The sequence below is a fragment of the Dipodomys ordii genome, unplaced genomic scaffold (assembly GCF_000151885.1).
Source record: "Dipodomys ordii isolate 6190 unplaced genomic scaffold, Dord_2.0 Scaffold49, whole genome shotgun sequence".
Taxonomy (NCBI): domain Eukaryota; kingdom Metazoa; phylum Chordata; class Mammalia; order Rodentia; family Heteromyidae; genus Dipodomys; species Dipodomys ordii.
The window spans coordinates 4,243,427-4,259,901 of NW_012267265.1; the positions used below are offsets into that span (position 1 = coordinate 4,243,427).

The 16,475-nt window shown below is 36.6% G+C and overlaps 1 protein-coding gene across 1 annotated transcript in view; it reads right to left on the reverse strand.

Annotated features, from left to right (window-relative positions):
- The window catches only part of Btc (betacellulin), a 48,275-nt gene that overhangs the window by 18,254 nt on the left and 13,546 nt on the right, over window positions 1–16,475 (reverse strand). The window contains exon 2 of the mRNA XM_013020088.1: window positions 4,653–4,751. Within this exon, the coding sequence (XP_012875542.1) occupies window positions 4,653–4,751 (99 nt within the window). The remainder of the gene's footprint in view (window positions 1–4,652; window positions 4,752–16,475) is intronic.

Here is a 16,475-nt window from a genome sequence, read left to right on the forward strand (position 1 = left end):
AAATTTAGAACTTATACATTAGTCTTATACATGACAATAATTTCCTAGAGAAAAGCAAGCTGAACAAATTAAAGACTGCACAATAGACACAAAGCATTCCAAGATCATGGACTGAAATACTTATTATTGCTAAAATGCCCATACTGGCCTAAGTGTTCTATAGATTCAATACAATATTGCTCAAAATTCAAATTCTTGAAGAAATGGAAAGACAAGTCTCAAACTGATAAGGTACCACCAAGATGACAACCAAAACAGTCTTGAGCAAGAACAAAACTGGAAGCATCAATACATCTTAATTTAAAATTTTTACATTACAAGGCTCTACTAAAACAATTTGGTACTGCTATAAAGACTATCTCACATCACAGACACATAAATATATGCATATATTGACAGATATTGATAGAGATATACATAGATAGAAAATAAATGAACAGAATAGGAAACTCAGAAATATATAGTAAATTCATCTTCAGCAAAGGTACTAAGTACAAAATGAAGAAAAAGATAGTCTCCTCAAAAAGTGATGCTTTAACTGTGTACATTAGCATGTGAAAGAAATTGTTTTTCTTTCTTGCTATTGTTTCTAACACATTTACAAGATTATTTCTTTTTTGCTTTGTATGTCCCTTCCCCACGGTATAACCCCTGCTTTCACTGTATTTGATGTTGGTATAATTTGTGGAGGGGAAGGGAAAAAACAAATTGTTGAAATAGGGATACAGGTGGACCCATTGCAACAATGAGATGTACTAGACGTTATGTCAAAAAACAAACTTTACAACTTTGATGAGGGGGGTGGAGGGGGGGGGGGAAATGGGAGGGCAGGGTTGGTAAGGGAAAGCAAAGGAGAGGAGGAGACAACAATGCTTGATAAGAAATGTACTCATTACCTTGCTCATGTAATTGTAACCTCTCTGTATGGTATTTTCACAATTAAAAAACTTATTAATAAAAAAGAATAAAACTAGACATTTCTCACATTATAAACAAAGGCAACTCAAAGCTGGTCAGATGGACACTTAAATGTAAGAACTGAAACTTTAAAATTGCTGTAAGTAAATAGAAGGGAAAACTTGACATTGGTCTTAGTAGCGATTTATGGTGAATGACACCAAAAGCACTGGCAACTAAAGCCAAATTCAACAAGTAGGATGACATCAAACTAAGTTTCTGCAAGGAAAGACAACAATTAGCAGACTGAAAAGGCAACTTATGAAGGTAAGAAATCATTTTCAAATTAGATATACAAGAACGGATTCATATTGAAAATATATAAGAAACTCTTATGACTCAACAGCTAGAGGTAATACAATTTTAAAAATGGGACTAAGGAATTGAACAAATAACTTCCTAAAGAATGACTGATAGGTATACAAAAGATTCTCAATATTATAACTTCTCAGTGGAAGGGAAAGCAAAATGACAGAGATCAACTTAAAGAGAATAGTAGAAGGAATGAATATGATTGAAGTACATTATATGTAAGTACAGAGATGGCCAAGGGAAATTCCTTAGTTCAATAAATGTACATTAATTTTAAAAAACAAGTCACCTAATACAAATCAGGATTACTGTGAGAGTCAAACAATGGAATGAAAAGAGTATGTGAAGAAATTGCAACCCCTGTGTACTGTTAGCATTAAAATAAGAAGCTTATACTAGCACATCTATGTTTATCGCAGCATTATTTATCATAGCTTAGATATGGAACCAACCCAGTTGCCCCTCCGTAGATGAATGGATCAAGAAAATTCTATGCCTCCATCAGAAAGAATGGCATCACCCTATTTGTTAGGAAATGGCAAGACTTGGAAAAAATTATATTAAGTGAAGTAAGCCAGGCCCAAAGAAACATAGGTCCCACAGTTTCCCTTATTTACAATAACTAATATATGTATAGGACAAACAGAAAAGGTCAAAAGCTATGTACATTTGACTATATGAGATGATGTTAAGTAAAATGAGCCCCAAGACAGAGACACAAAAGGTTTTATCTTTGTCACTGTTCTTCTTAATGTACTTATAATGTACTATGTGATTTTTTTTCCATTTGTATGTTCCTCCCCCATGGTATAACTTGTTTACATTGTATTTGATTCCAGTGCCCTGCATCTTGTATATACTTGTATATACACTTTTCTCATTTGGGGAAGGGAAGGGAAAATTCAAAATGCTTAAATAGGGATACAGGTTGACCCATTGTAACAATGAGATGTACAAGACACTATGTTGAAAACGAACTTTACAACTTTGGCAGCAGGGGGAGGGGGGAAATAGTTGGAGTTGGGGAGGTAGGGAAGGAAGGGATGGTAGGGGAAAAACAAAGGAGGAAGCAACAGTGCTCAATAGGAAATGTACTCATTACTTTACTCATGTAACTGTAACACCTCTGTACAGTATTTTTATAATAAAAATGTATAAAAATAAGGAACTTATAGATATTTACACATGTAAATGTATATTCCATATACACTGTAGTATTACTCATTAGAATCAAAAGGAAAAGTAGATGTAACCCAAGTGTCCATTGACACATGAATGGAAACTAAATTGATAAATAAAATGTAGGCTGCACAAATAATGAAATAATATTCGGATTTGTAACTAAAGAAAACTCTGAAATACATGACAAGTTGAATGAGCTTTAATGGACATTACACCAAGTAGAATAAGTCAGTCACAAAAGGAAAAATATTGCGTGATCTGGTTAGAGGAACTACAAAAAAAAAAAAAACCAGCAAAATTCACAGAAGCAGAGAGTAGAATGGGCTGTGAGGGGCTTTGAAATGGAGAAACTTGGGAACTGCTATTCAACAGATATAATAGTTATACAAAATAAATTAATTCAAGAATTTTGTCCTAGCCAGGGCTGAGCACAAGTGGCTCATCCCTGTAAACCTAGCTACTCAGGATGCTGAGGTCTGAGGATCATGGTTCAAAACCAACCCCAAGCAGGAAAATCAGTGAGGATCTTACTTCCATTTAATAGCAGAAAGCTGGAGGTAGAGTTGTGGCTCAAGTAATAGAGTGCTAGCCTTAAGCAAAAAAGCTAAGGGACAGCTAAATTCAAGCCCCAGAACTGACTCCTACACTACACACACACACACACACACACACACACACTCACACGAAATGTGTTCTACAATATCATACCTATAGCAAAACTAGATTGTCCACCTTAAAAATAGTTTGAAAGGTAGATTTTTTGAATGTTCACAGCATAACAAAAAAATAGAAAACATAGTTAGGCTGAGCATGGTGATGTACACATAACCTCCCAGCTATGAGGACAGTGGAAATAGGAAGATTGCAGTTTGAGATCAGCCAGTGAGTGGGGAGTTCTCAAAAAATCTATTACAAAAAGAGTAATGCAGAAATAGTGGCAAATGTTTGTAATCTCAGCTACACAAGTCATGATGGTGGAGAATCATAGTCTGAAACCAGACCTGGCAAAAGCATGAGACCTTACATGCAGAATAAGCTACTACATACAGGGGCTGGAGGCATGGCTCAAGTTGTAGAGTGTTTGTCTAGCAAGTACAGAAGCCCTGAGTTCAAACTCCAATACTGAAAACAAATGAAATAAAAATTAGGATGATGACAAGGAAGATTTTCAAACCCTGTCAATCATCGGGCTAGTTATTCATCAGGTTGTAGAATAATTTCCCAAGGGAAACGTGGAAAATCTCATCATTTAAAACATGTGAAACCAGACTGAAGAAAAACACACAATCATAAAAAGTGGTCTTATTCTCTTGACATGGGTGACAAGGCTGGAACCCCATAAACATGACCTAAGACACCAGCATTCCCAGGCTGTGCACAGCCAGCAGCTCACCCACTGCTGAGAGGAGGAAGGAGGAAGACTGGGCTGGAGCTGATGAATCACATCAGGAGAGTTGTTCACCATGTTCCTGGCTGGGTGACAGTGTTCCCAGGGGACTAGGGAAGGAGTGAGCATGCTCTTCCCAGCCCACAGACGTTGTAAGGGAATGTAGCCGATACTTCTCCATTACATCATACATTTGACATTGGCCTACATATTTTTGGGGGGAGGGTCTTTTTCTAAAATCCAAAACAACCCTGGCAGAAGACTAGATAACCAAATCTAACTAAAACAAACAGTATTTTAGACCAAGAATCTGAAAATGGAGGCCCATTCAGTCCCACAGTAACTTTTTATTGAAACCTCTGCCATAAATGAATAACTTTGAAAACATGAATTCAAGGAAAAAGATGTTAAACTTCTTTTCTAAAGGCATAAAGAGAACAAGAGGGGAAATGGACCAACTTTCTATGAACACAGATCAACATACCACTCATCAGAGTTTCAGCATATATCTCTGACACTAGTCTAGTGATTACGGTGTAGCCACTGGAATTAGAAAGACTTGAATTTGAATCTCAGATTTATTTAGTTATGTGACATTAGACAAGTTATTTAATCTTTCTAAGTTTTGTCTTGAAGTAAAATTTAACGATACCATCTTATTCAGAGGACTTTTATGATGAATGAATGATTTATTGCATGTCAAGCGCTTCTACATCAGTATGCACTCAGAGAACTACCAAGCATTATAAATAGTTACCAAAAATCATGCCTTAGGAAGAACTTTCTGAGGTTGAAAATGACACGTAAGATTTACCTGCACAGTTTTCCCCAAGATCTCCACAAAAGGGACCATTTGTTCCTGGACTTCTAGTTGAATTTTCATCTGCCACCACACAATGGAGGATGATTAGACCTTCAAGTTCAAAACAGAACCAAAAGTGAAAATTAGAACTTAAAATATGCTCAGCTTAAATATCCACTCAAAGTCCTGACCCACTTAGGAAAATAGCAAGCTATTTGCTTCTATTCCCAAGGATGTAGGATCCAGTTTGTGTTGTGCTTCCTGCTAGAGGACAATATTTCAGTGCTAAGCAGAGAATTTCAAACCAGCACCCGTTAATAACTATTTCTCTTGAGAAAGGAGACATTAGACAGGTGCGGTTGGCTCCCACCTTTTATCCTATCTACTCAGGAGGCTAAGATCTGAGTATCATGGTTCAAAGCCAGCCCAGACAAGAAAGTCTGTGAGACTCTTAATTTCCAATTAACTATGAAAAATCTGAAAGTGGAGCTGTGGCTCAAGTGGTAGAGAATTGATCTTAAGCAAAATGCTCAAGGATTTCTTAGGTCTGAAGTTTAAGCCCCAAGACCAGCACAAGAAGGAAGGAAGGGAGGCAGGGAGGAGGGAAGAAAAAGAGGGAAGGAGGGAGAGAGGGAGCAAAGGAGGAGAGAGAGAGGAAGAAGAAAGGAAGGAAGGAAGGAAGGAAGGAAGGAAGGAAGGAAGGAAGGAAGGAAGGGAGGGAGGGAGGGAAGGATGTAGGTAGGGAGGGAGGGAGGGAGGGGGGAGGAAAACAAGGGAGGGAAGATGGAAGGCAGGTAGGAAGGGAAGGATGGAAGCTGACATTGCTATATCTTGTGATAGAGTCATCACAGAAGCAGAGCAGAAAAGGGACTGGATCTCAGTGCTTCTCAGTGGTTCACTATAAAGTGAACATCCTTCCTGTGAGATATGAAATAGATATTCAAACTGTGGAGATTCTTTGAGAATTTTAGACTTCTCCACTTAAGAATCTCTGTCTCAGAGAAATCGTCTTCAAATCTTCTAGAGGAGAAAGGACTTTTGTGGTTAGAATAATTCAAAACACAACAAGTGATTCATGTAGATTCTGATTCTTATGAATCATACATAAATAGTCATTGTGAGATCATTAGGAAAATATGGCACTGATTAGACATAGGATATCATAAAAATCAGTATACTTTTAAAGTATAATAATGACATTTTGGTCTTCAGTAAACAAGTCCATGATGCATCTATCTATCTATCTATCTATCTATCTATCTATCTATCTATCTAAACAGTATATCTGATAATAGCTTTATATTTATTATTTGTAGTGGTAATAGGTACACAGAGAACTATTATCTACTAACATAATTAATAAATAGAATAATAGAACTAATAAGTTAATTGATAGTTAATACTAGAACCAGTAATTTATTATAATTTGCAATGCTACGGATCCAACACAAGGCCTGTGTATGCAGGGCAAGGCACTACTATTGAACTACATCTCCCTACACCACCCTGCCTACTCCTGCCCTGAGACACGCTTTAAAATAATCCATCATAGGAATGAAGATTCCAAGTGATGAAGAGAAGTCATAAATGAAAGAAGATAGACCACATGTTAATAACTGTTGAAGATAAATGTTGGCTATATCAAGGTAGATTATTCTGTCTTCTCTAGTTAGTGTATATTAAAATGTTAACAGTGAAGAGAGAAAATAGGAGAGGAGAGGAGCTGGGAGGAAAAGAAAACAATTACTTGACAATTGGCTAGTCCTGAGTTCAATGACAGTTTTTGTCAATGGTAAGCTCAGAATGTATTAAGGATGCAGAGCATTAAAAATGGTGCTGGCATATAACCAATGCTCAATACAAATCATTCGTTATTGTGCAACTGACAGGAATAACAATCTCCCACTGAGTGTATTGAAAATTGTACATCTGGGCAAGAGATTCTAAGCAACATATGTCTTCCAATTCAATTCAGTGCAAGAAGGAGTTGTGAGCATCCAAGACCATACAAGCAAATAGGACATACTTGACTCTCAGGCTGCTCTGAAGCTATGAAGGCAGATAATTAGCCAACCAAGGAACTATGATACAAAGTACCAGTACTGTTAAAAAAAAAACTAGCTAGGTCTTTATACAAGAGAAGACTTTTTCATTTATCAATCATAGAAGGTGTTTTTTTTAAAAGAAGGAAAAGGTATCAAATGTTCGAAAGTATGAAGAATGAAACTCAGGATGGGTAAACTCAGGATGGGTAAAATTTCCCCATTTTTCTGAAAGGCAGCTTAACACAATACAGAACATAAAAGCAAAAGTAACTTAAAGGTATACTAAGCTTTATTTCTAACAATTATATTGCATGTAATTTTTCCTAAGGAAATAAGTCGATAGTCAAAAAGATTTAGTAACAAAGCTCTCTATGTGGCATCAATTATTACAAAGCTAGGAAATACTTTCATATTTAACAGCAGGATTGACTAAATACATTTAGCTTACTTTCATGCAATAAAATACTACTCAGTTATAAAGGGATGTTCAAATAGTAACAGAACATTTCAACATATTTCTAAGGAAAAAAGTATAGATCGGTAATTTAGTGTGATAAGTATGTATTTATGTATTTATATGTGTAAAGTACATTTCCATTGTTAATATATAATATAGGTAATTTATTTTCTTCCCTCTACAACTGACAAGAAACATTTCATGTCTGTCTCGTCATACACCGAATGATTTCCAGGGTTTTATATGGCTTACAGGCCTGGAAGTTCCCCTCCAAAATACAGTCAAAAGGTTTGTAAGCAAATCACAGAATTGTTCACCCTGGTTAGGAAGAGATTATTCATTTAATTTTTCTTATTTGTACTTTATTTTTTATTTTTATTGCAAAGGTGTTATACAGAAGGATTAAGTTACATAAGTCAGGTAAGTACATTTCTTTTCCAACAGTGTCACCTCTTCCCTAGTTTTCTCCCAGTTCTTTCCCTCCTGATCCCCTCCCATCCCACAAGTTATTTAATTCATTTTCATTTCTTTTTTTAATTTAAATTTATTGTAAAGATGATGTACAGAGGGGTTACAGCTACTTAAGTCAGGTAATGAATACATTTCTTTTTGAACAGTGTTGCCCCTTCCCTCATTTTCTCTCACTTTTTCCCCTCCCCACCTTCCTCCCTCTCCTAAGTTGTAAAGTTCATTTCCAATGTAGTGTCCAGTGCGTATCACTGTTGAATTGGTTCACACATTGTCCCACCATCTCTGTGATTCCCCTTCTCTTCCCCAAATCAGATAAGCTTATATACAAGACAAAGGGTACAGGAATAAAAAACAGTGGCAACAGGGAATAAGCCAGATGGGAACAAACAGAAAGAAAAAAGAAAGAACTGAAAACAGTACAATAAAAAAACTTCATTTCCATTCCTTGGAGTCCCTTTCAATAGTCATCATTTTATATGGCCATATGCACATAGCAATTAAGCCATTGTGATCCTCCCCTAAGGATATCTTCCTTTATTCTCACTGTGTGAATGCTTAGAGTGTTGTTTACTCGATCGTGAGCTTTCCCATGACCCAGCAATCTCACTCCTGGACATTTACCCAAATGACCACAGACTAGCCTGCACTAAAGCCACCAGCATAACCATGCTCATTGCAGCATTGTTTACCCTGGCTTAGATATAGAATCAACACAGGTGCCTCTCAGCGGATGAATGGATCAAGAAAATGTGGTATATATACACAATGGAATTCTATACTTCCATCAGAAAGAATGGCATTGCCCCATTTGTTAGGAAATGTAAAGACAGAAAAAATTATATTAAGCTAAGTAAGTCAGACCCAAAGAAGCAAATACTGCATGGTTTCCCTGATTTGTAATAGCTAGAATATGTCTATAAATCTACAAGTTAATCCAATGGATAGTAAAAAAACAAATAATTATACTTGGACATGATTAAAAGCACTTTGAGTATACTTCAACAGTGTCTAGGGAATATTACTGCTGCATTACTTTACCCTTTTCCCACTATTCTGTGCTCCTCCTTAGCTCTCCCAAACAGATAAACACATACAAGACAAAAGTACTGAAGTAAAAAAAAATGACCAAGGAGAAAAAACACAAAAAGTAAAATAACAAAAAACCCTCTTGTTTCCATTTCTTGGAGTTCATTTTGATAAAAATCACTATATATGATCTTATGCAGCAAACAGAAGCAAACAATGATTTAGAGCTTTCTTGAACATAGGAGTTGTATACTACTCATCTTTTAAATCCCAGTGCCCAATACAAATCATAATAGGTAAAGACTAAATCTATAAGCTGATAAGAACATCAAATCCAAAAATTCCAGTGGCAATTTTAGTGGAAAATGAAAAAAAACCAACTCATTCATTTCTAAAACTATATATACAGGCTTTCTTCATGGGTAAAAAGAACAAATCCTCAGATGTAAGGTTAATCTTCTCTGAAAGTAGAACTAAAAGAAAAGGAAATGTTAAATCTCAAAGATGCAACATATACCAACTGGGAGGTGGAACTATCTCCTCAGAAATATGAAAATATGTTGTATAAGAAAAAGCACATGGCTTGACACATTCTATTTAATATTGTCTTTAGTTGCATTGTCTCCTACTGTAGCTTGTAATTTAACTCATTATTTTCCATTTCTACTTGAAAATACAGAAACCCTATCTAGTTCCCAAAACATTCTGACAGGCGACAAGATTGGCTTATGGCCTGGGTGACTTCTGCTAAGCTTCCTTCCACATGCTGGTATCCATTTTCTAAAGGACGCTACTGTACTCAGAGGTGGAGGCATCTTCAAATCAAAGCAGCAGACAAATGAAGTAAGGGCACTGGAGCCACACCCACTAATGCCTACCTGAACATATTCAGGTGAGTATATATCAGATCTAGTCTGAAAAACCATTTTCTTGATCTGAACAGATTTTTTAAAAACTCAATGAAGGCAATTCAGGCCAAACTTTCATTTTTCTGCTTCTATTGCAATAGAAAGTTTAGTAACTTATGTTTTCTTCACAACAATTGACAATTAAAAAAACACAGATGATCTTTTAAATACCACAACACCATGATGCTTGTTGTACTCATTTACCTGCTGGGACCCTCACAGGCATTTCAGTTTGTAGTCTGCCAGAAGTGACTCTTAAATGAGAGATCTGTTCACAAAGCCAGCTACCAAATACTAAAAGGTACTTTGTAGAGAAAGAGCCCTCCTGTTCCAGCTATAACTCAACAAATACATATTAAGCACTATATGTTTGGCAGTGGTACAAGACCTTGAAGGCTAGGTGATTAAGATAGCATCACCAACATCAAGGAGCTCACATTCTGGTAAGATACACACCCAGATCTTCAAGATACCATGTAATTCGAATTCACTGAGTGCAGGAGCATTAAATGTAGAATCAACTCTGCTTAGTGTTGAAGGCTTCACAGAGAAGTTGAAGGATGATGAGTTTTTGATGGATAATAAATGATTTTAAAGCATCAATTAAAAACTTGGAAAAATGTGCAAGCAAGATAATTACAGTGTATTATTTGTATCAAAAATGAATGATATTTATATGATTATGCTAATCTTAATAATGATAATTTAACAAAAGCATAATATTAAAATTAGGGTTAGTAATTAGCCCACATACACTGTCTGGGGAAATTGGTAGTGATTCATCAAAGTCTGTGTTATGACATTTCTTACATAATTTGAGTATCAGTCTTGTAAGTGACTACTGGAATTATGATCTTACCTCAGTAGGTAAGATCTGAACTTGATATGTCAAGAAGTAGCATTATAAGCAAATTATTTAACAACAGAGTGGTGATAAATGACAGAAGGAATACCTAAAAGACTCAAACATTGTTTCTCTAGGGAAATTGTTTATTTTTCAAAATCTCTGTATGTTTACTTCTTTGCTATGAATAGAGCTAACTTTAAAAATAATGTAGTGCCACTAGAGCATTGTAAACAAATGCTCCAGCTTGTAAGTAAACTTGGCATGAAACTGCATGCTGTATGGGATGATTGGAAGGGGAATAATAATGAAAGGGAAGGCAGGCAGCAAGTCAGTACCAAAAAAAATTATTCCACCTGGAATGTTAGTGTGGATTTTGTGATGCAGCTAAAATGGGTCAGTGGAAAGTTTTAAGTAAGACACAACATAATCATCCTTTTCTATTTTGGAAAGATGATGCTGACATCAGAATGGATGCTTTGGGTACACCTAAATCAAGATAGCAGCAGTAGATAAGGAGAAGAAATGAATATGAGAGATTCTCAAGGTAAAAGGTAAACAACTTGGTAGAAAGTGATGATGAGGAGGATCTTAGAGTTTGGAGATTAGATAACTAGCTATATCATGACCAGTCCCAGGGATAGTAGGTCTACAGGAAGATAATACAGGTTGGATGTAGAGAGAAAAATTTAGTATGGGATATTGAATTTGAGATGTCAATGACACACAGGATAGCGGTTGGATATGTAGATTCAGAACTCTAGAGAAAGAAGTCAAAGATACCTATTCTATAATTGAGGGTTATAGGAAATAAGCTGGCATTTAATTCCATGGGAACAGACTGCTCAGAAAAAAAAGTGAAAAGAAGAAAATTGATCAAAATGGAATCCTGAAGCATACTAATAAGACAGAATGGAAGAAAGAGAAGAGCTCGGCTGGGAAGGTGGCTTAGTGGTAGAATGCTTGCCTAGCATGCATGAAGCCCTGGGTTCTATTCCTCAGTACCACATACACAGAAAATGCCAGAAGTGGTGCTGTGACTCAAGTAGTAGTGTGCTAGCTTTGAGCAAAAGAAGCTCAGGGACAGTGCCCAAGCCCTGAGTTCAAGCCCCAGGACTGGCAAAAAAAAAGAAAAAGGAAGGAAGAAAGAGAAGAGTTCTGCAGAGACGGAGGACAGCAGCCACAAAACCTAAAGAAGTATGGCTTTTCAAAAGAAACTGAATACAATGTAATTGACAGACAAAGATAAGAAGTAAAGGGGCTGGGAAGGTGGCTCAGTGGTAGGGCCCTTGCCTTGCATGCATGAGGCCCTGGGTTCCATTCCTCAATACCACATAAACAGGAAAAAAAAAGCCAGAAGTGGCGCTGTGGCTCAGGTGGTAGAGCACTAGCCTTGAGCTGAAGCGTTGAGGGACAGTGCCCAGGCTTAGAGTTCAGGCCCATGACCGGACCCAAAAATAATAATAATAATAAAAAAAGATAAGAAGTAAAATGTGGTGTTCCCTTTTGGTCACATCCTCACCAGCATCTATTATTTGTTTTCTTGATAATGGTCATTCTAACTGAGGTGGGGTGGAATTTCAATGTAGTTTTGACTTGCATTTCTTTTTTTTTATTTTTATTTTTTGGCAGTAGTGGGTCTTGAACTCTGGGCCTGGGCACTGTCCCTGAGCTCCTCAGCTCAAGGCAAGTGTGCTATCACTTGAGCCACAGCACCACTTCCAGTTTTCTGGTGGTTAGTTGGAGGTAAGAGTCTCATGGATGTTCCTGCCCAGGCTGGCTTTGAACCATGATCCTCAGATCTCAGCCTCCTGAGTAGTTAGGATTACAGGTGTGAACCACCAGCACCCAGCTGATTTGCATTTCTTTTATGGCCAGAGATGTCAAACATTTCTTCATGTGTCTATTGGATATTCTCATTTCCTCTCCAGAGAAGTCTCTTTTTAATTCTGTAACCCATTTATTAATGGGGTGGTTGTTTCTTTGCAGATTTGCTAATGGGGGTTTTAATTTTTTGATCTCTAGGTATATTTTTGACATGAGGCCCTTGCCTGTTGTGTAGCTAGGGAAGATCTTCTCCCAACCTGTGAGCTTTCTATTTATCTTGCAAGCTATGTCCTTTGCTATGCAGAAAATATACAGTTTAATGGAATCCCATTTATCCAACCTTTCTTGGATTTGTTGTATTTCTGGATCTTTATTTAAGAAGTTTCGACCTGTGCCAAGGAGACCTAATGTATCCCTTATCCCTTTCTGTAATATTTTCAGGGTATCTGCTCTTACCTTAAGGTCTGTTGGTAGGAAGGTAAACTGGTTCAGCCACACTGGAAAGCAGTATGGAGATTCCTCAAAAGACTAAACATAGAGCTCCCGTATAATCCAGAAATCGCATTCCTGGGTTTTTACCCAAATGATTACAAACAAGGCCATGCTAAAGCTACCAGCACAACTATGTTCATTGCAGCATTATTTTCCATAGCTAAGATATGGAACCACCCCAGATGCCCCTCAGTAAATGAATGAATCAAGAAAATGTGGTATATATACACAAATGGAATTCTATGCTTCCATCAGAAAGGATGGCATTGCCCCATTCATCACAAAATGGAAAGATTTAGGGAAAATCATATTAAGTGAAGTAATACAGACCCAAAGAAACATAGGTCCCATGGTTTCCCTTATTTGTAATAATTAGTGTGTGTCTGGGATAGTCCTAGCAGAGGATCACAATAGCTCAATAACTGTGCTTATGACCATATAAAATGATGCTAATCAAAATGAACTCCAAGCCATGGAAACAAAAGGTTGTTTAGGATTGTTTTTTTATATGCTCTGTGAAGTTATTTTTTTACTTTTTCCCCTTTGAATTATCCCTGTTATGACTGTTTTTGATTTTGGTATCTTGTGTCTTACATATATGCTTATCTGATTTGAGGAAGGGAAAGGGAATAACCAAGTGATGAGACAAGGGACAAAGTGTGAACCAATGCAACAGCGGTACTCACAAGACATTATGTTGAAAATGGACTTTACAACATAGGAAGGAGGGGAGGGAGGGGGAGGTAAACTGGGAGAAAACAAGGGAGGAGGAGGTAACACTGTTCGACAAGAAATGTCCTCATTGCTTATATAACTGTAATCCCTCTGTACATCGCCTTTAAAATATAATAAAATATTACTAAACAGAAGTGAAATGTGGGCATTGGATTTGCATTTGTGATATGTTTCTAGAGAAATCACAGTGACAGCCAGGCTCTGTGGTGCGCATCTGTAATCCCAGCTACTTGGAAGGTGAAGCCCCGGAGGATCGCTTGAGTCCAGGAGTTCTGGGCTGCAGTGCACCATGCCCATTGTGTGTCCACACTAAATTTGGCATCAATATGGTGACCTCCCGGGAGCCGGGAACACCAGGTTGACTATGGAGGGGTGAACTGGCCCAGGTCGGAAACAGAGCAGATCAAAACTCCTGTGCTGATCAGAAATCACAGTGGCAAAATAATATGAAAATAATTGTAGATTACTCTTTCAAGATATTGGACCAAAAAAAGGGAAATTAGTTAATATATACTGAGAGAGGAGGGGATCTTATTTTTAAGAGAGAAAAGCCAATGTTACTGGAGAGATGAATAGGAACCAAAATTTTCATCCAAAAGGGCTTCTTGTGCAATGCATAATCATTTACTGTCAGAAGTAGTTATTGTGGAAAATATAGTTATTTTGAGAAAATGGAAAATTAGTGTTTAAACCTATTTTATATTTTATACATCTCACTTCCATTATTCCAGAAAATCTAAGACCTGGTTTAAAATGAATGGAAGCATCTAAAACCTTTTTCAGTCTTCTCACTACTAACACTCTGAGCTGGATTCATCTTTTGTACAATATAGGATTATTAGCAGCATCTTTGGCTTTTAACCTCGCACATACTAATAGCACCCTCTACTCCTCTGCCAACCAATCACAGTAGAAAATGGCCGGGCATTGTCAAGTAACCTTAGATGTTAGGAGGATTGCCCACAGTTAGAACCAATGTTATTTTCTGTATCTTATTTTTTTACATATTTTTAATCTAAAAGGTACCTTTCACTTAGAATATGTCTTTAATCTGAAGTCTCTAGGCAACCTTCTGAAGGGTCAAATTGTGACTCTTCAAAAATCACTTTTAGGAAAAGTACCACTATCTCATGAAAAGATGAACAGATTTGCCCTTTAATGCATTACATGGCTTATAGCGAAATAACAAATGTTTCTGACCTTTTTTCTCAAGAGTACTTAAGCTCCAATTGGTTTCCTCCCATCCCATTACCGAGCTCATAAAAATCAAGGAAAAAATATACAAATTCTAAAGCATATACCATTAAAATAATCATTATCTTTATCAGAAGAAAAATGAATTGTATTTATGGAAAATATGGTACTTATTTGTGGAAGACAAAAGATTTCTGTTCAAAAGAGTCACTAATTATATTAAATCAGAAATATTAAGAATGCTAGAGGTTTTTTAATAGCCTAACAAACCACCTTTCAACTCCTGAGACATTATCTCTTAGAAGAGTTCATCAAACTCACACTTAGAATTGCAGTAAAAAGACTAGTCTCCTCCAAGATATGCCATCTCAAGAATACCATCCATTCTTTCTACCACAGGCATTCATTTGTTCATTTATTCATTCAAAGAATATATTTAACACCTATTTCTAAATCTTTGTAAATGCTTCATTTTGTTGAGTTGATTTTCCCTGTTACTTTTCTGTTCTTTGAAGTCAACTAAAATAAGCATAATCTCTCTCCTCCTTAAAAGATTCTCAAATATTTGAAGTCAGACAGGTACTAAATTTCTCTGAAATGCTATTTCTTCTCCAGCTAAATATCTTGGTTCCTTTAACAATATGTCTAAATTCAAGGCTGAAGTAAAATGTCATCCCATGTGGACTGGCTTAGAAGAGTGGGGCTCAACCGCCATATTTCTAGTAATGAGGCCCCCTGGCATACAAGCCTTTTCTAGTTGTCACATTAAACACTGAGGTTTTACCCTAACTACCACAAGCTGAAGCTTCTAAAGGTCTCATACTGCTGGGAAATAATGCATAGATAGGTTTGTTTTTACCCTCTGCTATCATTCTGTTTTCTTTCCATTCTTATTTTTTACTTAAGCAGATGTTTTTTTTTAACACTTTTTCCTTCTTAGAAGTCACTCCAATATTTCACAATTTTGTTAATTCCTGATTCCTTCATTTAACCTATCATCCATCTTTCCCCACTTTGCACAATCTATAATATGTCTCAGATGCAAAGACAGAATACAGCCAAAGGATTTTCTTAGCTTCACTTGCTAACTAACTAGAACTTGAATCCTTATTTTTAATGTTAGTTTCTACACATCAACTTCACTCATAAAACTCAAGAAAAAAAAAGGTGGGGAACAAAATCCAATTCTACTCCAGTGAGTCAAAATTCTATTTACTTTTATGCACTTGAGATTCTCAAGTTAATAATTACAGAATGTATTAAAGTATTATCCCTGTCAGTTAGCATGGGGGATGAAGTCAGAGTGAACAATACAAGCATTCAAAGAGAAGTAGCCTGACCAGGCTCATGACAAGCCATCACCCCGTCACTACTAGTGCTGAGGTAAGAGCTACACCAGCTGGGTCAACTATTTAAAAAAATCAGATGTGACCAACTTAAACAGCCACGTACGTTGTATTTGCCTCATCTCTGAGCTGAATTTTCCATGTTTAAAGCCAAGTTCATTTTGCATTTTAAGAATAAATATAACATTATCACAAAATGTCCATTTGTCACCATTCTAATGATTTAGGACATCTTAAATATATTGCAAACTGCTACTTGTATAAACTACATTCAATAATTTCCTGCTCTCTCATTCCCAGTTTAAGATCTGAACCACACTGTGTGGCCGATTGGAAAACCCACTTGTAGAACAAAGGAGAGTTGATCAATTCATGAACACAAACAGAAATTGGAAGGATTGTTAACTAGAGTATAAGGGGAAAGAACTGCTTTGTAGTCAACTAGAGCTGGGTATGAATCGTGAATCTGAATTTTAATTACAAGATAGGA